General features: G+C 45.1%; 1 protein-coding gene and 1 long non-coding RNA gene across 3 annotated transcripts in view; one reads left to right on the top strand and one right to left on the bottom strand.

The window, feature by feature from the left end:
- Window positions 1-21,462, bottom strand: part of UROC1 (urocanate hydratase 1) — a 73,458-nt gene extending 51,996 nt beyond the window's left edge. For both annotated transcript variants that reach the window (XM_029051330.2, XM_029051331.2), the window contains exons 1-8: window positions 21,236-21,462; window positions 15,860-15,990; window positions 13,460-13,553; window positions 9,213-9,272; window positions 6,926-7,054; window positions 5,927-5,988; window positions 3,187-3,253; window positions 2,896-3,039 (exon numbers count right to left, since the gene is read on the bottom strand). In XM_029051330.2, the coding sequence (XP_028907163.1) occupies window positions 2,896-3,039; window positions 3,187-3,253; window positions 5,927-5,988; window positions 6,926-7,054; window positions 9,213-9,272; window positions 13,460-13,553; window positions 15,860-15,990; window positions 21,236-21,361 (813 nt within the window). In that variant the 5' untranslated portion in view covers window positions 21,362-21,462. The remainder of the gene's footprint in view (window positions 1-2,895; window positions 3,040-3,186; window positions 3,254-5,926; window positions 5,989-6,925; window positions 7,055-9,212; window positions 9,273-13,459; window positions 13,554-15,859; window positions 15,991-21,235) is intronic.
- Window positions 21,463-23,546: 2,084 nt separating this feature from the next.
- On the top strand, window positions 23,547-25,383 carry LOC114806628. Its single transcript, XR_003754687.1, has 3 exons — window positions 23,547-23,607; window positions 24,214-24,317; window positions 25,161-25,383. It is a non-coding gene; the product is annotated as an uncharacterized LOC114806628 (long non-coding RNA).
- The last annotated feature ends 1,295 nt before the right edge of the window (window positions 25,384-26,678 follow it).

Raw genomic sequence — 26,678 nt, 5'->3', positions numbered from 1 at the left:
CAAGGTAGGCCTTTAAATATAGCGTGGGCTTTTACATACCCACCCATATAGATGTTCCCAGAGTTCACAGAAGTATGCATAAAATTAGAGTCACTCTGAGGACTGTTGTGATTGGATTGCTCAAGGGCAATAAACAAAATTTCAAAGCTGGGATTTGTTAGCCAATGCAATTGCTGTAGAGCAAAGTTAAAAATAGGGCTTCCTTATCCTTGCCACTTTCCTTCTGCCACCTGCCCTATCCCTGCATGCTTAGTAATAAAATTACTTGGGCCAGTGGTATTCTTTTCTACTCTTAGTGGTGGAGCAATAAAGAAGCTAGTATTGCTGGGTCTGATCCACATGAGAGGGGATAACTCCCCAGGGTTGCACTTTATTGGCCGAGCTCCAGATTCCACATTCTAAAAGGCTTACTGTGAAACTACATTCTTTCCGCTGAAACTCACATTTCTTGCAATATCTTTGTCATGTTTTGATTGGTCAGATTTCACGAAACTTTTCCAATGATTAAAAAAAAAATAGTTTCTAACATTTCATTTTTCCAGGTAGGAAAGATTGGAAAGCATTTCATCTTCCTAAATTGAAGCTCTAGACCTTCAACTCCCTTTTGATGCTCCCAGTGACCCCTTCTCACCTGTCTCTTGCTCCTGTTGGCCTCAAGTAGTACTTTGCTAGCACAGTTTAAACCATCAGGTGTGAGCTCCCCAAAATTCCCCCCACAACACACATGCCCAACTCCCTCCCACTCCTTCATCCATTTTCTCATCCTTTTCAGCTGTCTCTCAAGAGACCTCCCACGTGTTCTCAAAATCTCCCCCCTCGACCGATGCTTCCAACCCTAGTCCTTCTCATCTTCTGAAAGCACTTGTTCCCATCCTTTTCCCCTCTGTAACTGCCATCTTCAATCACTTACTATCTGATGGCTCTGTCCACTCTGCCTTCAAACATGCTCAAGTCTCCCCCATACTAAAGCAGCATGGCCTAGTGGATAGAGCACGGGCCTGGGAAGCAGAGGACTTGGGTTCTAATCCTGACTCTACCATGTGTCTGCTGTGTGACCCTGGGGAGGTCGCTTAACTTCTCTGTGCTGTGCTTCTCAGTTACCTCATTTGTAAAATGGGGATTAAGACTGTGAGCCCCATATGTCCAACATGATTAGCTTGTATCTACCCCAGTGTTTAGAACAGTGCTTGACACATAGTAAGCATTTAACAAATAACACAATCTGTTAATTAAATAAAAAAGTGTTCTCTACTACACCATCCAACTACGGTCCCATTTCACTGCTCCCATTCCTGTCCAAACTTCTGGAACAGGCAAAGGGCAGAGCCACGATTAGAACCCAGGTTCTCTGGTTCCCAAGCACTTAGTCTGTGTTAAGCACTGTTCTAAGCCTGGGGTGGGTACAAGTTAATCAGGTCAGGCACAGTCCCTGTCCAAGATGGGGCTCACAAGTCTATGTATACTCATTATGCTCATTTCCTCAGGGAACTCATACCTTCAGAGGTCTATGTGGATGACTTCCAAATCGTTCTCGCCTGCCTGACCTCTCTCCCCATCTGCAGTCTTGCGCTGCATCTTGCCTATAGAACACCCTTACATGGCAGTCTGTTGCATTCTCCCAGTTCTTGGTACACTCAACGCACACAGTAGGTGCTCAATAACAGCTACTGATTGATTGACTGATATTTATTCTGTAGTTTAGGGTTTAGTCACCTTGAAGTAATTCCCTTCACTGGAATAAAGGACACTGGTTCTAGCCTTGGTCTTGCAGTTAGTTCTGGACATCTTGAGATCCCTTTCAGCTCAGCGAAAGTTATGAATGAATGACTGTCATGCTGGATTGGACCTGCCCCCTGCTAATAGCCTCATATTGCAAGAACCACTCAACAGATGCACTGGCTTGTCTTGTCTTACACTGGCAAGTTCTTTCTGACCAGTAGTGACTCTGTGAACACATCTCTCCCAACAGACTCATGGGGGTCATGAGTTCAGGGTTAAACTTTAATGAGGTACTCTGTGACCAAATATATCCCTATCAACAGTCCAACTTCGTACTGGCCTCTTATAGATGGCCTCTCACCACATGTGCATTTTTTAAGCTAACGATAACAATTATGATAATAGAAATGATAGTAATTGTGTTATTAAGTCCTTACTATGCTCCAGACACTGTAGTAGATATAGGCAAATTGGGTTGGACACAGTCCCTGTCCTACATGAGGCTCACAGTCTTAATCCCCATTTTACTAATGAGGTAACTGAGGCGCAGAGAAGTTAAGTGACTTGTCCAAGGACACACAGCAGACCAGTGGCAGAGAGGAATTAAGAACCTGGGTCTCCTGAGTCCCAGCCCTGTGCTAATTCTGCTGGGCCATACTGCTTCCCACAGTTACTGGGGTCTTTGTAAGTGCTTACTATGTGCCAAGCACTCTACTAAGTGCTGAGGCAGAGATAAGATAATCAGTTCGGACACAGTCTGAGGGGGAGGGAGAATCAATTAATTTTATTTATTGAGTGCTTACTGTCTGTACAGCCCTGCACTAAGCACTTGGGAGAGTACAGTGTAACAATATAAGAGTTGGAAGACATGCTCCTGGCCCACAACGAGCTTACAGTCTAGAGGAGAACAGAACAGAGCTTCTAGTTACTTAGAACCTCCAGGGAGCAGACAGCTGTTATTTTAGACAGCAGGACTTCTCCTTTCCACTGACAAACCCTGATAATGAACACACAGATGGGGCATTGCCTTGATGTATGAGAATCCAATAACTGGGTGCCCAATTTTCTTCCTCCTCCAGCCAATTTTATTCCCCCAGGGTAGACCTGTAAAACTCATGAGTGGAAAAAAGCAGAGAGAGGAAACGAAGGCCAAAAACAAAAGCACGGTGTTCTCACCTCGGCTATAACTCCCACACACCCAGCGATGACCGCTGCCTTGGCTTGTGCCCCGCTCATCCCTCCAAGGCCAGAAGTGACGAAAACCTTCCCCGCTAGGTTTTCCACTCCCAAGTAACGACGGCCTGCATTTAGCATGGTCAGCTGTAGAAAAGGGCAGAAGAAAGTGGTTCTTTGGAGGAATTTTCACTTCCTGTACTTTTCCAAATATTTACATCTTCCGTAGGTGCTATGACCATCCTGCCAGGAATCATTTCTCTGTCCAGGAAATAACCTCCCCAGTTACCTTACCACTGTGCCGTGAACAATTCCCTGGGGTCCGATGTAGCAATAGCTTCCCGCCGTCATTTGTCCGTACCTGTCCATAGCAAAGAACACCACTTGTAAACAGTGACATCCACACCATAGACATTCTTCTGCACTCGCCCTTAGCATTCCCTTGTTTTTGTTTAGCGTCATACTGGCTTTCCCCCACCCCCACAACCTAGGCAGCTGAAATATCTGGAGAGTCTCTGCTCCAGGGATCCCATCTAACAACGCTATTGCATTGTACTTTCCCAGGCTCTTTAGTACAGTGCTCTGCATGCAATGAGTGCTTAATACATACCACTGATTTCTTGATTGATCCAGACAAACAGAGCTCTAGATAGAGGGGAGAGTGCCATGTGAAGTAGTGGATATCGGGGATGTCACCGCTCCCATTTCCAGAAAGCGGCAAAGTTAGAACCCACAGGAAGGGGAGAATAGAGCTGAATGCCTTTGTTCTGGAGCTAAAACCGTCCCTTCCATGGAGGAAAGGTGAGAGGGTTGGACCTTCCCTGAATTTCCTCCATCATCACCTCTTCACCGCAGCTGCTAACTAACTTTTTGTCTGCTGGATGACCTGGAGCAAGTCACTTCACTTCCCTGTGCCTTAGTTGCCTCATCCATAGAATGGGTATGAAGACTGTAAACTTCATGTGGGACAGGAACTGTGTCCAACCTAATTAGCTTATATTTACCCTAGTGCTTAATACAGTGCCTGGCACATAGTACGCACTTAACAAATGCCAAGAAAAAAACAAAAGAAAAAGGCAAAGTCTGCGATTTACTCCAACAGTGCCCCGGATCCAGCCCTGCTCCTCGTACTTGTTGATCAATCAGTGAATGGGGTATATACCTTGTACCTATCCTAGTACAGTTCAGTGCTTGGTACATAGTAAGTGTATGTTGGGGGGGGTGGGGGTTAATTTTTTTTTTTTCTCAAGTGAAGCAGGGAAGTAGCGTGGCCTTATGTATAGAGCATGGGCCTGGGAGTCAGAAGGACCTGGGTTCTAATTCTGCCTCCTCCAGTTGTGTGCTGTGTGATCATGGGCAAGTCACTTCTCTTCCCTGAGTTACCTCATCTGTAAAATGGGGAGGAAGACTGAGAGTCCCACAAGGGACAGGGACTATATCGAAGCTGTGAGCTTGTATCACCCCTAGCACTTTGTACAGTGCCTCATGCCTACTTAAATGCTTCACAAATACTACATTTAAAAAAAAAAGTGAGTGGAAATACTACCCCCACCCCCTGCATAAAGAAGGAAATACTAACCCCCAACCCTGGGACCTTCACAGCAAAATTTAACCATCATCCACCCCACTGGCAGGAATCTTTTCTTTTATATTTCAGGGAAAGTGTCTGCTAATTTTCTCTGCGCATAGTAAGGACTCAACAAATACCATCGATTCATTGATATTTAATCCAAATCTCTGTCGGTGGTCGAAACCCTTTGTGAGGTCAACTGTGTTCTTCAGCAAGCACTTGAATATTGATTTCTGTCCTCAGTTCATTTATTCATGATTATTATTATTATCAAGAGACATCGAGTTATTTCTGATTCATAGCGACTCTAAGGATATATTTTCTCCAGAACGTCCTGCCTTCTGCTGTAATCTGCACACATCTGATCCGTTACCAAGACCTGCTGGTCTCACCTTTATAATATCACCAAGATCCCCCCTTTCCTCTCCACCCAAACGGCTACCTTACTGCTACAGGCTCTCGTTATATCCCGGCTAGACTACTGTGTCAGCCTTCTCTCTGATCTTCCTTCCTCCTCTCTCGCTCCGCTCCAGTCTGTTCTTCACTCCGCTGCCCGCCTCATCTTCCTGCAAAAACATTCTGGGCATGTCACTCCCCTTCTTAAAAACCTCCAGTGGTTGCCTATCAACCAGCGCTCCAAACAAAAACTCCTCACTCTAGGCTTCAAGGCTCTCCATCACCTTGCCCCTTCATACCTCTCCTCCCTTCTTTCTTTCTACTGCCCACCCTGCACCCTCTGCTCCTCTGCCGCCCATCTCCTCACCATCCCTCGGTCTCGCCTATCCCGCCGTCGACCCCTGGGCCACGTCCTCCCGTGGTCCTGGAATGCCTTCCCTCCTCACCTCCGTCAATCTAATTCTCTTCCCCTCTTCAAATCCCTACTTAAAGCTCACCTCCTCCAAGAGGCCTTCCCAGACTGAGCTCCCCCCTTTTTTTCCTCTGCTCCCTCTACCCCCCCCTTCACCCCTCTGCAGCTAAACCCTCTTCTCCCCCCTTTCCCTCTCCTCCTCCCCACTCCCGTCCCACCCCCTCAGCACCCCCTATTTATTTTGTTTATTTTGTTTAATGAGATGTACATCACCCTGATTGTATTTATTTGCCATTGTTTTTATGAGATGTTCTTCCCCTTGACTCTATTTATTGCCATTGTTCTTGTCTGCCTGTCTCCCCCGATTAGACTGTAAGCCCGTCACAGGGCAGTGACTGTCTCTATCTGTTGCCGATTTGTACATTCCAAGCGCTTAGTACAGTGCTCTGCACATAGTAAGCGCTCAATAAATACTATGGAATGAATAGTAACATTTGGGCAATTTGCATTTCACCTGCTCTGTCTTCTGTTTCACCCTCTGCTAGAGATATTGCCCAGGATGGAGGAGAAGAAGCAAGGGACATGAGTAATCTAAAAAGTGGAAAATGCAGTTGTGAGTCATTGAGACTTAACAGCATAAGACTTTGGCAACTTACATTGTGACCCCCATCGCAAACAGTTTCTCGTACTCACTCCTGGAGGAATAATTTGGAATGACCTAAAAAAACAACAAAAAAACTATTGCATAATGAGACATTGGCCAGTGGAAGCCCATCCCATGACTTGGAGCAGGCATTTGACCTCTTGGGCAGGGAATGCATCTCTTATATTGTTGTGTTGTAAATAGTAATGACGGTATTTGTTTGGCACATACTATGTGCCAAGCACTGTTCTATGCGCTGGGGTAGATACAAGCTTGTCCCATGTGGGGCTCACAGTCTTAATCACCATTTTACAGATGAGGGAACTGAGGCACAGAGAAGTTAAGTGACTTGGCCAAAGTCACACAGCTGATAAGTGGCAGAGCCAGGATTAGATCTCATGACCTCTGACTCCCAAGTCCTTGCCCTTTCCACTAAGCCATGCTGCTTCTCTAAGCCATGTTATACTCTCCAAATCTCTTAATACAGTGCCCTGCACACAGTAAGTGCTCAGTAAATATGATTGATTGATTGCCCAATCAACCCTCAGACTGAAGATGCCTGAGATGTCTGTGCTCAAAGGTCGGATTCTTCAAGGGTGAAGTCATGCAGCCCCTCCTACAGTTGGCCACTGAAGGCCACAGTCATTCTAAGAAAGTCATTGGCTTTGTATTCACTAATCAGCACTGATTTTTTCATCAACAAAAACTGCCTGCCCCAGAGATGTTAGCTCCATGGTGGCATGGAACTTCGGTTAATACCCTACTCTCCCAAGCTTTGCACCTAGTAGGTGCTCAATCAATACCACTGATTGAATGATACCCCTCCATCTCTCTGTCCACTGACCCCCTGGGTGGGCGCAGGAGTCTATCTGGTTGGATTTCACTGCACTAAAAATGAGACTGGAAACACTTCAGCCAATGGGTAACATCCACTCAGTTAGTTCTGCTTTTCACTGTGCCGTGCAGGTCACTTGTGGTAGACACGAGAATTCCAAAGGCTGCTCATACCCACCATTCCATTGGTGATGACTAGACGAGGCCCACTGGGATCACTGGGGAAGAGGCCCAAGGGATGTCCACTGTACATGACCAAGGTTTGCTCTTCAGTCATCTCTGACAAATAGAACATAACCAACCAGAACTGAAGGGCAAGAGGAAAAAAGAAATGGGCGAATGAGTTTCCGTCCAGCATTGATCTTTAATTGTGCACCGTCGAGATGGTGGAGTAAAATCCCGGCACAAAGGAGTGTGTAGTATTTATAGATAAATGGCTTCCAGGAACCATACCACATCCTGAGTCAGGTTAAAGGACAGTTTAGCAAGAGCTATAAATGAAAGAATCAGTCCTGACTGCTCCCAACAGCAAAGAAAAAAAGAGATCAATTTCTCCAACCTAAAACCAAAGTGAAACTTTCCAGCATGTCAATTAAGCAGTTTGAAATCCACTTTCAGCTCAAGGATAAATCATTTTGGTTTGCTTTGTCAAATCAATATTTATTGACTCATTGCCTGCAGAGCATCAGAAATGGGGGCTTATACTTCAGTAGTTTTTTGGGCCCCCTTCTCAGAGGCCAAAATGTTTTTTTTTCAAGACACCCCTCCACTTCCCCCCAAATTCCCTACCCTTCACCACACACACACACACACACACACACACACACACACACACACACACTTTTTTCCCCTCTCCCTGTTCACATTAGTCCTAAATAAACCAAAGTATACAGAATATTAAAAATTAAAACAAACTAGAATGTAAGCTAGGTAAGATGCTTGCTATTCAAAATGATCTAGTATTATATGTTAGGCAGAATGGTCAGAAATTTTAGGATTCCACCTTGCCAAAAAGCAATTAGCAGATTGTTTAAATCCCCATTTTTGACTGAGATGGTGAGAGGGGACACGACAGTCACAGTAGTGGCAGTATAGATTATTTATTAATCTTTATTTATGGCATGTGTGCCAAGCACTGTGCTAAGCTATAGGGTAAATACAAGATAGTCATTCCTTGCAAACTAAGCCTAGTACAGGTGTTAACTCCAATTTATAAATGAAGAAATGGAGGCCTTGAAAAGTGCAATGGCACACCCAAGACTACTGGTGATGTCTCTGGACTTGTTAGCAATGCTTGCCTAACCCCAAAAAAATAAAGTCAGAGAGTAAAATGTCTTGCCCAAGGTCACATCAGAAGTTATTCACGAACAAAATTCTAAATCTGATTCAATGTCTTCTGCTTCCCAGAAGATCATTTGGCTTTCAAAGACTTCCAGACTTTTTGATTATGAAAAACTCTTCCAAACGTAACAGTCAAAACCATATACCATTCTTTTGAGCAGAGGGCCAATTTTCATTTTGAATGCGGGAGCAAAAAGAGGACAGGAATTAGGAAGAAAAGGAGACTGGAAAAAAAATTATGGTATTTGTTAAGTGCTTACTAGGTGCCAAGCACTGTTCTAGGCACTAGGGTAGATACAAGGTAATCAGGTTGTCCCACGTGAGGCTCACAGTCTTAATCCCCATTTAACAGATGAGGTAACTGAGGCCCAAATAAGTTAAGTGACTTGCCCAAGGTGACACAGCAGACAAGTGTCAGAGCCGGGATTAGAACCTACATCCAAGAGAACAGACTTCCAAGAGCTATCAATCGTAAGAGCTATCAGGTTAGAGGGCCACCATTTTGGACCTTTTCAGCCCTCAGTGGAAATTCTCAGGTCTTGTCAGAGGCCTGGGATGAGTGAGGCTAGGAGCTCAGTTCAGAAGGCTTTTGGGGCAATCACTCTCATGGCCTCCATGACCTCTTTCACACCTTGGCATCTTTGCAAATCGAGTGTTTGTCCTTTCACAGTATTCATGTTGCTTTACTTGGTTTGGCCACTTATACATACCCTACTGCATCTTTCCACAATTTTGAACCCAGTTACCCAGTGGGGAAGGTCATATGGTAACAAGGAGTTCTACTCTCCTTTTGGACCAAATAGGGGGCCAGTAAGGCATTCCCCAGGACACAGAGCTAAGAACATATGCCCTGAACTCCTCTTCATGCTCAAACGGAGGGGATAGAGTTCCACTGTGAGAGTGGGAGGGAGTTCTGGGGAAAAGCAGGTAGATAGAGGGAAAAGCACAATAGATCTGACTGCACTTGAGGGTGGCAGATTTTCCAAATCTCAGCCCTACATTCTACCCACGAAACAACCGTGCCTCCCTTATGGCCCAAGGACAGAAATAGAAACCTTAAATAAAATGCATGAGACAACACCCTAACAATGAAACCACTTTGCCAAGAGGAAAATCCACCATACCTGAGCCCAGTTGCTGAAGACCTGTCCATTTCCTCCATAAGTTACAAGCTCCTGGGGAAACTGTGGAAAATGAAAAAAATCAATAGCATTCCAGACTGTGCTTTTCTCCGTTTCATTGATGCGAATCTTATTAGCCACTAATAAATTAAATTCAAGCTATTTATAATATTAGACATAGTCCAGAATATTTAAATAGCATATACTACACTTGGCTCGAGTTAGTTGAAAGACAAACTCTTCCAAAAGGGATGTTTTTTGTCCTTAGATCTGTTCTTGATGAAATGTCTGCACCGAATTGAACTTTGGGAATCAGAGAAATTTCAAAGAAAAACATCAAATTTTTAGCAATTTCTTGAAGCTTGTGAAAACTATACATTTCACCATTTCTCTTGGATTATGGACTGAGCCAGCATGATAATAATAATAATAATGTTAGTATTTGTTAAGCGCTTATTATGTGCAGAGCACTGTTCTAAGCGCTGGGGGAGATACAGGGTAATCAGGTTGTCCCACATGAGGCTCACAGTTAATTCCCATTTTACAGATGAGGGAACTGAGGCATAGAGAAGTTAAGTCACTTGCCCACAGTCACACAGCTGACAAGCGGAAGAGCCGGGATTCAAACCCAGGACCTCTGACACTGAGCCACGCTGCTTCTCTAAGTAAGTATTTTAATTTAATAAGTAATTAAAACAGAAATGACAAAATTTAATCTCTTTTGTACCATTCAATTTAAAAGGTTCCTTTGTTTGACTCTGGCTAGATCACTGTGTATGAAGTTTCATGTATTCTATCGCCACTTTGGACCACAAGTCACAGTTAAAATAGTGAATTCTGGGAATTTTTATCACTAGAAACAGTCTTATGACCAGACCCAATAGTAAGTTCCCACAAAGTTCACTACTGCGTTCTTGGGGTCCCGGCCAGAGCCCTGGGGAGAATGGAGTGGGTGAGGATAGGAGAGGATAAAAAAGAAGATCGTGGTCTTGGGGAGATGAAGGAATTGGGAAGGAGCAACTCCATTTTCTTCCCTTGTCCCTCAAGTGCCACCCTGTTCTCTCTCAAACTCTTCCATTAGCCCTCACTGAGATTTTTGATATGGTGTCCTCCACAGCAGAATCCCATTGCAGGCAATCACAAATTTGAAAAGATCTGACCCACAGCTTAACGATCAGGCCAAGGAAATGGGAATTGGTCATTTAATTGCAATTCAAAGGAGTTGGCATTGAGACAAGTGAGTTGGGTTAAATTGGAGCTAAGTCAGAAACAAGACAACAGATCCCAAGTAGAACTTCCACATATGTGGCTTCTTTCTGATTGATCTAGCAGTACGTGCAATTGGCAGCAGTGGTGGAGAACTGATCTGTTTTGTAGTATTTCTGTCAGGGCTGCATGGTGGAAGCCTTTGGTGGAGGTGGCAACAGTAATTGGCCTAGTTGTGTCATCCCTTGGTGGGACCGTATACAGATAGATAGAAGTTTTGGGCACATATATATCGAAATGCCTATTCAAGCATTGACCTAACAGTGCTACTATAGTCAAGCAAATACCTCTTCCTTGTTTTCCTTCTCCTCCCTATAGCAACATGCCCTCTCATCACTCAGCTAAAAAAGCCATTCACCTTAGGCAATTTGGTGGTGGACAGAAGCCCCCAAAATTGGGATGGCCCCACCTAAAGTGAGACTTCCAGTCACTGTACTTCTTTCTGCCTGTCTCAGTTTCCTCTTTTGTCCGTCTGTCTCTTTTTCTCTGTCTGCCTCTATTTCTCCATCTCTCTCTGTTTCTCTCTGCCTATATTTGTCTTTCTCTGTTTGTCCTTGTTTCTGTTTCTCTGTTTTTGTCCATTTGTTTATCTCTGTCTGTTTCTCTCTGCCTTTTTCTACCTTTTCTCTGTCTTTGTTTCTCTCTCTCCCGTTTCCCTCTTCCCCCATCTTTTTCTCTCCCCCCTCCCCCAGCCCCGTTTCTCTCTCCCTGTTTCTTTCTATGACTCTTTATGTTTCTCTCTGTTTATGTATGCTCCTCTCTCCCTGTTTTTCTCTGTTTCTATCTTTTTTCTATCTGTTTTTCTACCTGGTTTTCTCTCTTCTTTCCCTCTCTGTTTTTCTATCTGGTTTTCTCTTTTTTTCCTCTGTTTCTCTCTGTTTATCTGTTTCTCTCTGTTTTTCCTTTCTGCTTATGTTTCTCTCTATTTTTCTGTTTCTGTTTCCATTTGTCTGTCTCCATCTCTGTTTTTGTCTCTTTCTCTCTATGTCTGTCTTTGTCTCTCTGTGTCTTTGTCTCTCTGCATGTCTTCTCTCTCTCTGCTTCTCTGTCTTTGTCTGTTTCTCTTTCTCTCTTTTCTTGCATGCCTATTTCTTTCTTTCTTCCTTCCTTTCTCTCTTTCTTTCTCTCCCCCTCACTCTAATCTCACACACTGGCCCTGTCCCTAAAGCCTCACCTTTCCTTCTGCACTTTGCCCTGTGGAAAATATAGGAGTGGGGGCAGTGGGGGCAGAGGCTGGGGAGGGAGGTTCTCTCCCCTTGACTCTTTGCCCTTCTTACCTCTATCCCATTCCCTTTGTCTATTTTGTCTCTGTTCCTCTCTCCCATTTTTCCTTCTCTCCCCTTTGTCCCTCTCCCGGCTCCGGGCTGGGCCACAGCAGGGAAGAAACAGTTGGGGGAGGGACAGGCTTGCAGCTGCGCTGTTTCCCACTATTCCAGCCACTAGGGCCACGCCTGCATCCTAGGAAAACTCGTGACTGCAGGGCAGCCTTTCCCTCTGCTCCTCTGCGGCCTCGCGTTCCTGGTGGCTGACTGATTCCTGAGGTCATCTCTGCTATGGATCCAAGCTGCTCCCTAGAGGTCGCAGCAGAAATGGCTTTGAAAGTTGATGCCTAAAGCAGGGATCATGGCAGGATCTGGCAATCCGTGGGAGATAGATGGGCAGATGTCAGGATTCTGGAGGTGGGCTTGGCAGCAGGACTTGATGGGGGCCTTCTCTTGGTTTATGGCATCTACCAGGCATCAGAGTGATTGTCCAGTCCTTATTGCAGGCTGGCCCTGTATGGCTAAATACATTTTCTACAGAAAAATTAACTTTGGAAAAACATGACCCATCATTGTGACCATCCACTGTGACTTCTAAAATTCTCAAAATGCCAACAAGCACTGGTTAGAACTTCAAAATGAGACTTGGTGAAAATAATTTTCCTGCCCCTCAAAGAGGCAGTGTTTCTGCTGCAATTTTAGATCTTAAATTCAAAATGGCCTGACTGCTTTAGCATTCATTTAGACACCAAATTATTCAGATAATCAGCATCTAAAGATACTCTTCAAACAAATAATAATGCATAGTATTACAAATAATAATTGCAGTAATAATAATAATTATGATATTTGTTAAGTGCTTACTATGTGTGAGGCACTGTCCTAAGCGCTGGGGTGGATACAAGCAAATTGGTTTGGACACAGTCTCTTTCCCATGTGGGGATCACTCACACTCTCAAAACCTAATTTTAAAGATGAGGTAACTGAGGCCCAGAGAAGTGAACTGACTTGCCCAAGGTACAGAGAAGATAAATGGCAGAGCTGGGATTAAAACCCAAAACCTTCTGGCTCTCAGGCCCGTGCTCTATCCACTATGCCAGGCTGCGGTATTTGTTAAGCACTTACTATGTGCCAAGCACTGGGCTAAATGCTGGGGTAGATATGAGATAATCAGGTGGGACACAGTCCCTGTCCCCCATAGGACTGACAACCTGAGTAGGAAGGAGAATAGGTAGTTAATCCCTATTCTGCAGATGAGAAAACTTGGGCCCAGGCAAGTTAAATGATGATGATGATGATGATGATGATGATGATGGAATTTGTTAAGCGCTTACTATGTGCCAAGCACTATTCTAAGCACTGGGGGAGATACAAGGTAATCAGGTTGTCCCACGTGGGGCTCACAGCATTAATCCCCATTTTACAGATAAGGCAAAATGACTCAAATGGCAAATGACTTGCCCAAGGTACATAGCAGGCAAATGGTGAAGCTGGGAAAAGAATACAGGTCTCCTGACTTTCAACCCTGTGCTCTTTCCATTAAGTGGTTCAGATTAAATAGAAACATAGTTCAGAAAAATCTGGGTTCTTCAAATCAAAACACCTTTGGGGAGCCTGGGTTTATCTGAATAATTTTGTGGGTACCTAGCCAGAATGCTATGGTTTACACGAGTCTCTGCAGAGAAGGTAAAATCTGACTTTCCATTTGAGCAACTTCGCTACCTGAGCCACTGCAGGATCCAGATTGTTCATGATCATGTGCATTATTGCAGCAGCTGCTTTGATCTTGCACGGGTACTTGTCAATCGGATAGGCCCTGAAACAGACATGCACAGGAGAAGGATTGCCGAATGATTGAACGGAAAAAGGAAAGGTTGGAATGATTAGCATCTTCTAGCCTAGATTCAAAAAGAAAGTCTGTACAAATTGGAATCGCTTACAAACATTTCTAGACCCTACTGGTGACCTAGTAAAGAACATAAGCCTTGCCTCCAAGAGCAGATTTAAATGGTCAGTCGATGAGCTGTAGGCATTTCCCCCCCCCCCCCCGAATTTTGTCATGTATCCAGATCATGCCTGTTCCCAAACCCGATAGCCATCAACTGTATATCGTGGACTGGAGAGGGCCTGTGGCCACTTAGCTTCTCTTGAGATGATCCAGCCTGAGTTCTGGGAGACAGCCTGGTCTTTGAATCCCGTATTAGTGTGGGAACCAGGAAACCTTGGCTCTGATTCATCTGCTAGGCCTCCACAGACCAAGCTGCTGCTTCAGACTTTAGTTGAATAGGGAGTTCTACAAGTTTTCACTCCTCAGGTTCACCTCAAAATTGTAAGCTCGGTGTGGGCAGGGAAACATGTCCACCAACTCTGTTATAGTATACTATCTCAAGAGCTTAGTACAGTGCTCTGCACATAGTAAGTACTCAATAAATATGATTGATTGATAATACAATCTCCCAATCTGGAGGATATGGACCAGAACTGGGTTTCCATCTCTTCAGGACATTCCCAACCCAAAGGTTGGAGATCCCCAGATAAGGGGATCCCCAGAACTGGAAGGCAGTAACTGTGGCATCTACTTCCATGACCCACGTGACAGTAATAAAAAATAATAAAAGCAATTAAAAAAAATGGTGTTTGGATGAGTACGGTAGTACGTGTGGGTGTTGATGTGAATGAGAGTGTATGTCTCCCACCTCTACTTTCTAACCCCCTGTCACAAGGTAAACCCGGTGTACCCACCATCTCAAGGTCAAATGCTATCCCATGACTGCCTGAGCCAGTAGGCGGAACTTGGAAGTGTGGGTGGGATACCGCCCCCACAGACAAAACTGCTAGATTGACAGCCCAAGCCGGGAATACAGAAGGTGTCCCTCTCCCCTGTGCCAATCAAATTAGGTATGGAGGAGGGATGAGGGTGGAGATTGGATAAACTGAGGCCGGATGCTGGAATGGCCTAGGAGCACAGGTGATAAATCCCTGCAGCCTCTGACCTTCTTCGCAATGGATTGAGACTTGCAGCAGCTGGCCTCACTCCTTGGAGGCCCCATACCTTATCCCAGAATATGAGCTCCCCTAAACAAGGCCTGCTTTCTGGTCTGTGTGTGTGTGTGTACTGGAGATTGAACAGCCCTAACTGTGAGGAAGACGCTTTGCTCTGGATCAGGCGTATTTGCAGCTCAGGTATCTTCAGGGAAGGTCTTGGTTACTGGAGTAAAATTAGCTGTTCCATAAAATTTTCAGACTGCGAGTAGAAACTCATGAATTGTGAAAACAAGTCTGAAGAGCTGCCAGCAGCAGCTAACGTTGGTTGTGTGGACAGAATGGAGAAAGGCAATGTTGGCCTAGAGTCACTGAGTCTCGTTGTGGCAGGGAATGTGTCTGTTTACTGTTGTATTGTACTCTCCCAAGTGCTTAGTACAGTGCCCTGCACACAATAAGCGCTCAATAGATACGACTGAATGAATAAATTTATTTGTGTAGACATAGCCTAGGAGCTAGGTTTGGTTCTCAGATCTCCAAACAACCCTGCTCTCTTTTCAGCGCAGGTAAAACACAGTATACCCTGACATTTTAGTTGCAAACCCCTCAGAATATAGTCTGAATAAGCAGCAGTTCCAGTCTTACCCTTAAACTGATGTTTTCCAAACACTTGTAGACGAGTAGGGGGGGAAAGGACCTCAAAATGTCATCTGGGCAGCCGAATGGCTCAATTATCCAGAACGTAAGGTTGTGTATTCTTAAAGCTTTCCAAGACTAGCGACGCCACAGACCTTTTTTATGGTATTTGCTAAGTGCCTTCTATGTGCCCAGCACCGTACTAACTGCTAGGGTAGATACAAGCTAGTCAGGTTGGATCCAGTCCATATCCCACATGGGGCTCACAGTCTTAATCCCTGTTTTACAGATGAGGTAACTGAGACACAGAGAAGTGAAGTGAGTTGCCCAAGGTCACACGGCAGACAAGTGACGGAGCCGGGATTAGAACTGAGGCCTTTCTGATGCCCGGCCCTATGCTCTATCCACCAGACCAACACTGTGAGCCTCTTGGGGTTTTACAACTCCTCCCCTTCCTTCTTTTCCCATCTCTTCCCCCCTTGTGCCCTCCCCAGATATCTTTACCTCATTTCAATCTGTGGACAGAACCTGTACATGTAGATATGTCCGTAGCGCCTCAGTTCTTCGGCAAACTCTGGTGCTAGTACCTGATGGACTTCAGGAGGAAAGTAGCGGAGGGAATTCCTCAATGCCAACTGCCAGAGAAAGAGGAAAGGAGATTGCAGCATTTCTAAGTGGGTGGCTGTCAGAAATGTCAGGTTCGTGGCAGTGGGAACGATACTCGAGATAGCAGTTAATTCAGGGATGCTGTGCTTAATCAATGAATCAATCAAGGGTTTTTGTTGAACACTTACTTTTTTATGGTCTCTGTTAAGTGCTTACTATGTGTCAGGCACTGTATTAAGCGCTGGGGTAGATACAAGCTAATCAGGTTGGACACAGTCCATGTCCCACAAGGAGCTAACAGTCCTAATCCCCATTTTAAGGATGAGGTAACTGAGGCACAGAGAAGTTAAGTGACTTGCCCAAGGTCACAGAGCAGACAAGTGCTAGAGCAGGGATTAGAACCCAGGCCCTTCTGACTCCCAGGCCCATGCTCTATCCATTAGGCCACGCTGCTTCTTGCTTCTTACTATGTACAGAGCACTCTATGAAGCCTTTAGAATAAGTAGACACGATCCTTGCCTTACAATCTAGCAGGTGAATGAGGTAAATGTTGCTGCTCCTTCAGTATTTTTTGCACTGGCTTTTAATTAATATTTCATATTTATACATTACTCAGATACAGCTTTTTCTTATTATGCTCTTGTAAAGTCAAGGTAATATACCACTGGTTGGTCAAATGAGAAATGTTTTGTCTGTGTGTTTATGTGATGGGAGCTGTGGGGTGTTGCTTGGTTTGCCACATCTTCACTTCCACTGTACAGTGACCAAACTCCCCCAGGCAAGTGGGTAGGAAAGAAAAAGTAAGAAGGATAGAACAGACCACACCCATTTAAGGCATCAAGTAACATCCAAACCTTTTGGTACCTGGGGATAATCCAGGGCTAGTCACGATCTAAAAGTTGGGAAGTTGGCTTCTACCCACCCCATTCCTGAAGGACAAGACTTTTCCTCAGCAATAGCAAGCCGAGGTGGGGGAGGAAGGCCCAGACATAGGAGCCCTGAAGGCGGAGCATTCTGGACTCCATGGCTACAGCCTCAGCTTCTGAACTTGTGCCCATCCTAACTCCTTTAATTTCTTGGGTTTTTTTACAATAACTGTCTTCCCTCACCACAAAAATCCACTCTGGGTCAAGGTTTATGGAACCTATCAGGATCCTCCATGTCCCAGAAGTTAGGTGTGATCTTTGACACCTTTCTGTCTTTCACCTCCCACATCCAGTATGTCTCTAAATCCTGCCAGTTCTTCCCTCTACAATATTTCCCAATCCACTCTTTCACCCCACTCTTACAACACCACTCTGGTTCATCTCTAAGTTGGATTTTTTTTTTTAATGGTATTTGTTAAGCACTTACTATGAGTCAAACACTGGTCTAAGTGCTGGGTCAGACCCAATCCCTGTCCTATTTGGAGAACAGGGAGAACAGGCATGGCTTAGTGAAAAAAGCTCAGGCCTGGGAGTCAGAAGGTTATGGGTTCTAATCCTGGATCCACCAAATGTCTGCTGTGTGACCTTGGGCGAGACACTTCACTTCTCTAGGCCTCAGTTACCTCATCTGTAAAATGGGAATTAGGACTGCCGAGCTCTATGTGGGGCAGGGACTATGTCCAACCTGACTACCTTGTATCTATCCCAGTGCTTAGAACAGTGCATGGCCCATAATAAGCGCTTAACAAGTACCATAATTATTCTTCTAGACTGTGAGCCTGTTGTTGGGTAGGGATTGTCTCTGTTGCTGAATTGTACTTTCCAGGTGCTTAGTACAGTGCTCTGCACACAGTAAGTGCTCAATAAATATGATTGAATGAATTTAATCTCCATTTTACAGTTGAGGAAACTGAGGCCCAGAGAAATTAAGAGATTTGCCCAAGGTCACACAGCAAACAGTTGGCAGAGCGCCAAGTGGAACCCAGGTCCTCTGACTCCCAGACCCGTGTGCTTTCCACTAGGCCATACTGCTTCTGGATTATAGTAACAGCCTCCTTGCTGGCCTTCCTGCTTCCAGCTCACTCTTCTTCAGTCTATTTTATGGCTGCACAGATCACCTTCTTAGAATATCATTCAGGACACATCATTCTCCTCCAAAACCTCCAAGTCTATCCATTTCTCTCTACATTAAACAAAACTCCTATTTTTTTTCTTTAAAGCTCTCTACTACTCACTACCACGCTCTTCTCCCACTCTACTCCTGCTCACTACTCTTTGCTACTTCCTTCTTACTGTGCCTCACTCTTGAGTCCACTGTCTTCAACCCATTAGTCATGCTTTTCCCCTTTTGTGGAACTCCTTCTCCGGTCAAATCCACTAAACCCACATCCCTCCCCATCTTCGAAGCCCTCGTCCTCCAGGAGCCACCTCCTCCGGGAGGCCTTCCCTGATTAACCCCCACTTTTCAGATCATGACATCCCATAAACTACCTTTAGCATTCATGGGTATATTTACTTGTGTTACTTGTATTATATTTACTTGTACTTGTATTTAGTTGCCCTTGGTGGTCAAAGATAATGAAAGCATCAATGAAGATTCAACACTGCACAGTCAAAAATTGCCCTTTGCTGTTCTGTTTGCTATGCCCAACAATTTTATCTTTTGCCTCCTAATCTCAAGAGCTTTATGAAGCTTCTGCTCAAAAAGAGCTACTCCTTTCAATCCATCAGTTGAATTTATTGAGCACTATACTAAACACTTGAAAGTAAGATAGTGTTGGAAATTACAGTCTTTTACTTTGAAATCTATCTTCAATCTTGGCGTATAAACCAAAAAATAGGAATTACATGTGGTACAAATTCTGTGATGAGACCAAGTCTGTCCCTGTTCACAAGGTGAGTGGACTGTGGTAAAGGTAAAGTTAATTTGGCCAGATATATACTAGGCAAAAAAATTACTTCTGCCTCAATGATCTGGTGATTTCAGATTCATGAGTGTATTTATGTTCTGAATTATTTAGATAATTTTCTAGAGGAGACCTGGCTTCACTCTATCATTATTGAGTCCCCACAGGATGCATAGTTATATACTAGGCTCACAAGGTTTATATTAAAAAAATAAAGTTAGTTCCTGTCCTCAGGGAGCATACATTTTAATAAGGGAGTAACAAGTAAGCATAAAATAAATGCTAAAACATACCTTCATATATACATACATTTGTATACAGAGAAGCAAGGTGGCCTAGTGGAAAGAGCCTAGGCCTGGGAGTTAGAGGACCTGGGTTCTAATCCCAGCTCCACCACTTATCTGCTGTGTGACCTTGTGCAAGTCACTTAACTTCTCTGTGCTTCAGTTACCTCATCTGTAAAACGTGGATTAAGACTGTGAGCCCCATATGAGACATGGACTATGTCCAACCTGAGTACAGTGCCTTGCACACAGTAAGTGCTCTAAGTGCTCAATAAATGCGATTGAATGATCTTATATCTACCCCAGTGCTTAGTGCAATGCCTTAACAAATACCATTAAAAAACAATAACAAGTAATTCCAAGAGTGCACTGAGGGGAAATTGTGGTTGAAAATGACAGGAAGAGCTAATCAGGGGTAATTTCTTGGAGAAGCTGGGCCTCAAGTGGCAATTTTAAAAGAGGGGGCATGGAGAATAGGGTTGGCTAGGCAGGAGCTGAAATACTGGGTCCTGATAAGGGACAACTTGCCCAGTGGCTCAGAAGGTGGTGGAGGAGGTGGAGGAGGAAGGGGTGTGAGGTGGGCTTAGTTGGAAGAAAGGGTACAGGTGGTGCATAATAAGAAATGAAAGAAGACAGGAAATGAGGAGCTGTGTTGCTGTGAGCATTGTTTCAGGGCTGGTGAGCTGACTGTGTTTCAGGATCTCATTAACAGTAATTCAGACCTGCCATTTGATGTTGAATCCAGCTGGTATGTGAAGATGATGAAACTTCTCCAGAAGCTGGAAGTGTTTCGTGTATTAGGTCCAGATCTCATGCCAAATAGCAGGCTGGAAGCCACTACAGCCTTACAGATAAGGTGGTCAGTTTTCCAGTTTTGTACCAGGAATTCCAATTTTCAGCCACCCTGTCCCCTGTCCTGCTCCAATAGAGAAATGACACTCCTATGTCTGGTTTTTACATTTTCAGCTCCAGGCCTCCCTCTGCCATGACCCCTGCTGCTGAATTCCAAGGCACTAGAGTTCGTATGGACCTGGGAGGGAAACGAAACAGCTCTGGAGCAAGTGGGGCAGAGGGAGGCAGGGAACCTCTTCCCCAGCCTCCCCCCTGCCCCCCACCCAAGATTAGCACTCTAGGACCACTTGAACTTCCACAAAATGTGACATTATCTCATTAAATTGCCTGCCAGGAGTAATGTATGTGATGTCACATGTGCCTCCTTGTCCACCAGTGGTACACGAAAACTGTCTTGCAGTCTTCTGAAGGCTGGGCTGGCCTTTGTGATCCTGTTCTCTCTCTTTTTTTTTTTATGAATGCGATGAGAAAGGGAGGATCCCTAAGTACACCCAAAGACTCTCACGTTGATGCCAAAATCCTTCCTAGAAGGTGAAGTATTTCCATTTTTATGATAATCAAGTTTAAAACCCATTTGACAACTAAACGGAGAGAACATCTTCAGTTTCCTTTCTTTCTTTAACTAAATAAACCCAGTTTCTAATTCAAGGGAGTAACAGAGGAACTTGAGAAGATGAGCCAGTCAGGACAGTTGCCCAAGGTAGAACAGATCATTAACCCAAATTCTTGACGTTGGCATTAGAACAGATTGCACAGTTTGGAAAAAAAACCACCCACTTTCTCCAGGTACATTATACATTTCTTTTGGAGAGAAATTTGAAGAGGTTCTGGGGCTGACCTTTGGACAAGTTAGTCCTGCTTTGGGAGAGTTTTCAAACATGCATTGCATCCTGGTGGGATGCCAAGGTTATATAGGCCACATCTATGTCTTTACAGCTTGAAAGTCCCCAGTGGACTCATTGTTTTCATATGGTCATAATTCTCGGGTAGAGGGATACATACCTGCAGAAAAGGCTGAGGAATAAGATAATGTCTAAACAAGTGAGATTCTGGAAAGATCGCGACAAAGTAGAAAAAGGGCAAGTTGGCCCCAGCCAGCCCTGTTCTCCAGAAACATGACACACTGCTATGACCCCGAGATTCCCTGAGGCTCACCCAGTACTAATCTCCAGACCCTCACTGCTTTGGAGGTCCCCTAGGATGAAGGTGGAAGAGGTGGGGGAGAAAAAGAGGGATTACAGGGGAAAAGCCACAGTAAGGTAGCCCTAGCCTTGGGTAGGAAAGGGTCAGCCCAAGCCATCTTACCTTTTCCTCCTCTAGACTCAAGTTCGGAGTTCTCACAGGGGCATGGGGCACTCCACTTCTTCGCCCTTTATTCTCAGGGAGGGGACTGAGAGGAAGTCCCTGACAAAGCTGTTTCAGGCTGGACATGTCTGCTGCTGAGAGGAACCAATCTAGATACCTGGAACACTAACAATTGCCTGGGATCTGAATGGAAGGTAGAGAAGTGGGAGTATTAATGGATGAGGGGAACCAACAGAGAATCACACCATCCTGGGAGTTTTCATGACCTAGGCCCCCACCTACTCTCCCTGGCCATTCTCATTGGCCACCAATCCCCCTTGGGAAGTCAATTATTCACAGCCCTGATGTTTGTCCCCTGAGTTCCTCTGCATAGCTTGGCACATTGTGTGTTTATTTTACCAGTCAGTTACATTGGGTAGTATCTAAAGTGACCATATTATCTGAAGGGCAAAGCAAGATAGGGGATGGGTCTCTAGGGGTAGAGTTTGGAAAAGCAGAAAAAAAGAGAAAGGAAGAGAGAGAGAGAGAATGTGTGAAAGAGGGCAGAAAATCCCAGGGACCACAAGGACACATACATTCAGGGACCTCAAGAGCAGACACCAAGTACTTTTCTTCCTCTATAACTCTCCATAGCACCCAATTCAGCACTCCACCCACAGTAAACGCTAGTGACTGGCTGACTGACTCAATCAATCAATAGAATTTATTGAGCATCTACTGTGTGCAGAGCAATCATACCTTCCTCCCACTTACACTGTGAGTTGCGTAAGTATGCAGTAAGTGCAAAGTGGTGGAGTGGTAGTTGGGGGATAAAACTTCAGGAGAGGAGAATTAAGACTGTGAGCCCATTATTGGGCAGGGATTGTCTCTATCTGTTGCCGAATTGTACATTCCAAGAGCTTAGTACAATGCTCTGCACATAGTAAGTGCTCAATAAATACTATTGAATGAATGAATTCATAAGCTGCACCCCAGAGAATGAATGGACTCTGGTTTGTGACTGCAGTAGACGCTGACACATCCCATCACTGTTTACTGCTGTACCTGTAAAGGCACATTTTTTAGAAAAGGAGAAAAATTGGACTAGAAGCAGCATGGCCTAGTGGGAAGAACACGGGCCTAGGAGTCAGAGGACCTGAGTTCTAATCCCAGTTCCACCGCTTGTCTGCTGCATGACCTTGGGCAAGTCACTTAACTTCTCTGTGTCTCTGTTACCGCACTGGTAAAATGGGTATTAAAACTGGGAGCCCCATGTGGGATAAGGACAGTGTTCAACCTGATTAGCTTGTATCTACCCCAGCACTTAGTACAGTGTCTGGTACATAGTAAGCACTTAACAAATACCACTGAAAAAAATAGAAGTGCCTCTCTCTCTTCTTGTTTCTCCTCATCTTTCTTTTCTCCTTCCTCTGTCTCTTCTCCTCCTTTGCTTCTCCTTCTTCTTGTTTCTCCTTTTCCTCCTTCTCCTCCTCTTCAGCAGCAACAGCAACTGCCACTGTAATTGCTTTGGCTAAAATGGTGCTTCCAAGCTGTTTCCTGGAGGTTCCGTCGTAAGCCTGTAGGTCATGCTTTTGACTCCAACAGCAACCTCCAGGAAATGACTGGGGCGACAGCACTGGCACTGCCGAATTGTACATTCCAAGAGCTTAGTACAGTGCTCTGCACATAGTAAGTGCTCAATAAATACTATTGAATGAATGAATGCCACTACCATCATTACCTGGGATTTAGTGTTGTCAAGAGCTGAGCAAGAGGCAGGCACAGAACTCCTCTTGTTCTGTCTTCCCTTTTTCTTTCTCTTTTCTTCTCTGCCCTCCACCCTACCTCCATCTATATATGCAAATTTCTGTCCCCTCCACTTCCTCCTCTGTCTCTGTCCATCCCCCTTTCTCTCTGCCCTTCCTTTCTGCCTCTGGTCTGCTTTCATACCTGCCTTTTCTGCCCCCAACCTCCTGAGGCCCAACCCTGTTTGGACTTGAGCACTAAAATATACGGTCAGTTTAAGCTACTGGGAGTAGGAATAATGACTCATTCCTACAACGCTTTCTCTCTTAAGAGGGTTTTGTGATCCTTTCTGTGAACTTGTCCTCACCATTTTGGGAATATCACAGGCCTCAGTTTACAGGGAAGGAGACTGAAATAAAGCGATGTGAATTGGTTTGTACCAGGGTAAATAGCAAGGGCACAGTCTTGAGACCTCAGCGCTGTCTAGAATGCAGAATCCAGGCTTTCCATGCCTCACATTTTCCCAGCTCTTGGATGGGTGAGGGAGGGAGGATACTCTCAAAAGGAATTTAATTATCTCTGTATTTCTAGGACTCCACCATCCCAGTTAATCAAGTCCAGATGAACTGCAACCTGACATTGATCGGGTGAGATTCTTCGCAGAGAATCAGGCATTTGACCTCAGGAGAATTTTGAATATGCTAATGAAAAGACTTCCAGGTGGTATGCCTCCTTCAACCCCTTTTCAGGGATACCTCTCTTGATCTAGCTCAGACCTCTCTTATCAGGGATCCCCCTCAGCCTAGCTCAGTGAGCTTTACTTGTGCGTGGAGGTGGGGAGTGTTTTGGGTTGGCCTGGTTCTGTCTCTCCTTTTGGAGTCTTCAGTAAGTTTGGCTGCCTAATTTTCCCTCCTTCATTATGGGGCCTCTCTTCACCTGGCTTTATGGCCCTCCTATTGTGCTCTTGCCTGCTAGCCAGGCTGCCATTTCCTACACTTTCTGATGTCACAGAGCAGTGCCCCCCAGCCCCAATCAATCAATCAATCAATCAATCAATCAATTAATCTTATTTATTCAGCATTTACTGTGTGCAGAGCACTGTACTAAGCCCTTGGGAGCGTACAATATAACAGAGTTGGTAGACGTATTCCCTGCCCACAGTGAGCTTACAGTCTGCTGATTATTCTGGTTGGCAGCCCCCCTGGGTGAGCAGAGATTCATAGTGTCACCTTCAAAGCTGTTTGCCTTTCCAGGGCTGGGGCCTGAAGAGAGGAAAGTCGAGTGTCGGCCTGGGGAAGATGGGACTGGTTGGTCTCCCTTCAGGACTATGAGCACAGGGGCAGGATTGGTGTCCAAGGTAAGGCTGGTTGAGTCTGTTCTCAGATTTTGTTCCTCTGAGACTGGCAGACCAGGATGGAGGCTGGGGGCTCTCAGTTGATGTGACGCCCTCGCTGAGATTTGTCGATTTCACTTCTCTCCCAGTGTTCATTCATTCATTTGTTCAATCGTATTTACTGAACGCTTACTGTGTGCAGAGCACTGTACTAAGTGCTTGGAAAGTACAATTTGGCAACAAATAGAGACACTCCCTACCCAACAACAGGCTCACAGTCTAGAAGGGTAAGACAGACAATAAAACAAAACAAGTAGACAGGCATCAATAGCATCAATATAAATAAATAGAACTATAGATATAGATACATCATTAATAAAATAAATAGAATAATAAATATGTACATATATACACAAGTGCTGTGGGGCAGGGAGGGGGGTAGAGAAGAGGGAAGGAGTAGGGGTGATGGGGAGGGGAGGAGGAACAGTGGAAAAGGGGGGGCTCAGTCTGGGTAGGCCTCCTAGAGGGGGTGAGCTCTCAGTAGGGCTTTGAAGGGGGGAAGTGTGCTAGTTTGGCGGATGTGAGGAGGGAGGGCATTCCAGGCCAGAGGTAGGATTTGGGCCAGGGGTCAACGGCGGGACAGGCGAGAACAAGGGACTGTGAGGAGGTTAGCAGCGGCAGAGGAGTGGAGTGTGCAGGCTGTGCTGTAGAAGGAGAGAAGGGAGATTAGGTAGGAGGGGCAAGGTGATGGAGAGCTTTGAAGCCAATAGTGAGGAATTTTTGCTTGTTCACTTCACTGGCTACTAATGCTATTTCTATGCTCTTCTCTCACCACCCACTTATTCAGTCACTCTCCTTCCCTTCCAGCAACCACTAACTCCAGGCCGGGACTTCCCCACTGGTCTACTGGACTCTAGCCTTGCTGAGCAAGACCTCTACAGAAGCTCCTGGTAGCTATCAGAGAATGAGGAGGAGCTAAGTGATCGTGGAACTCTCTGAAAGGATAGGCTTTCATCTCGTTTTACATTGGACAGTCTGGTTTTCATGGGCCTGGGAGTTATAAGGACCTGGGTTCTAATCCCGACTCCACCACTTATCTGCTTTGTGACCTTGGACAACACACAACTTCTCTGTGCCATTGTTACCTCATGTGTAAAATGGGGATTAAGATGGTGAGCCCCAGGTGGGACAGGGACTGTGTCGAACCTGATTAGCTTGTATCTACCCCAGTGCTTAGAACAGTGCTTAACACATAGTAAGAGTTTAACAAATACCATCATTATTATCATATTATTATTTTCAACTGGTCTGGTCCCTGCACCATACCAATCCAACATTCAGTGTATTTATCTCTGGTATTTTATTTTGGGTGCCTATTCTCCCTCCACCTTAGGTCCTGCCTCCAAGTTCAATCAATCAAATTTACTGAGCACTTAACTGTGTGCAGAGCACTGTACTAAGCACTTGGGAGAGTACAATATAACAGAGTTGGTAGACACATTCCCTGCCCACAATGAGCTCACAGTCTAGAGCGGGAGACAGACATTAATATAAATGCATAAATTATGGACATGTACATAAGTGCTGTGGGGCTGATGGAAGGGTGAATAAAGGGAGCAAAATCAGGGTGATGCAGAAGGGAGTGAGAGAAGAGGAAATGAGGGCTTAGTCGGGAAAGTCCTCTTCCCCTTCTATTTTCCATCTACACCCTTCCCACCCAAATGCTGTCTTTCCCCTGACTTTCCATCACTTTAGACGGCACCACCATCCTTCCTGTCTCCCAAATCCGGAACCTTGGCGTTATCTTTGACTCCTCTCTTTCGTCAAACCCACGCATTCAGTCCATCACTAAATACTGGCGGGGTCAACCTTCACAAAATCACTAAAATCCTCCCTTTCCTCTCCATCCAAACTCCTTCCACAATATTCCAGTCACTTATCCTATCCCATCTTGATTACTCTATCAGCCATCCTGTCTCTCCTCACCCCAATCCGTACTTCATTCTACTGCCTGGATCATTTTTCTACAGAAACGTTCAGGACATGTCTCCCCACTCCTCAAAACACTCCAGTGGTTGCCCGTCCACCTCCACACCAAACAAAAACTCCTCACCATGGTCTTTAAAGCTCTCAATCACCTTTCCCCCTCCTTCTTCACCTTACTACTTGCCTACTATAACACAGCCCGCATACTTCGCTTCTCTGATGCCACCCTTCTCACTGAACATTGATCTCATCTATATAGCCGCCAACCTCTCGCCCACGTCCTGCTTCTGGCCTGCAACACCCTCCCTCATCATATCTGACAGACAGTTACTCTTCCCTGCTTTCAAAGCCTTATTGATGGCACATTTCCTCCAAGAGGTCTTCCCTGACTAAGCCCTC

This window comes from Ornithorhynchus anatinus, chromosome X1 (assembly GCF_004115215.2).
Source record: "Ornithorhynchus anatinus isolate Pmale09 chromosome X1, mOrnAna1.pri.v4, whole genome shotgun sequence".
NCBI classification, from domain to species: domain Eukaryota; kingdom Metazoa; phylum Chordata; class Mammalia; order Monotremata; family Ornithorhynchidae; genus Ornithorhynchus; species Ornithorhynchus anatinus.
This window is presented reverse-complemented; position numbering and strand designations above follow the sequence as displayed.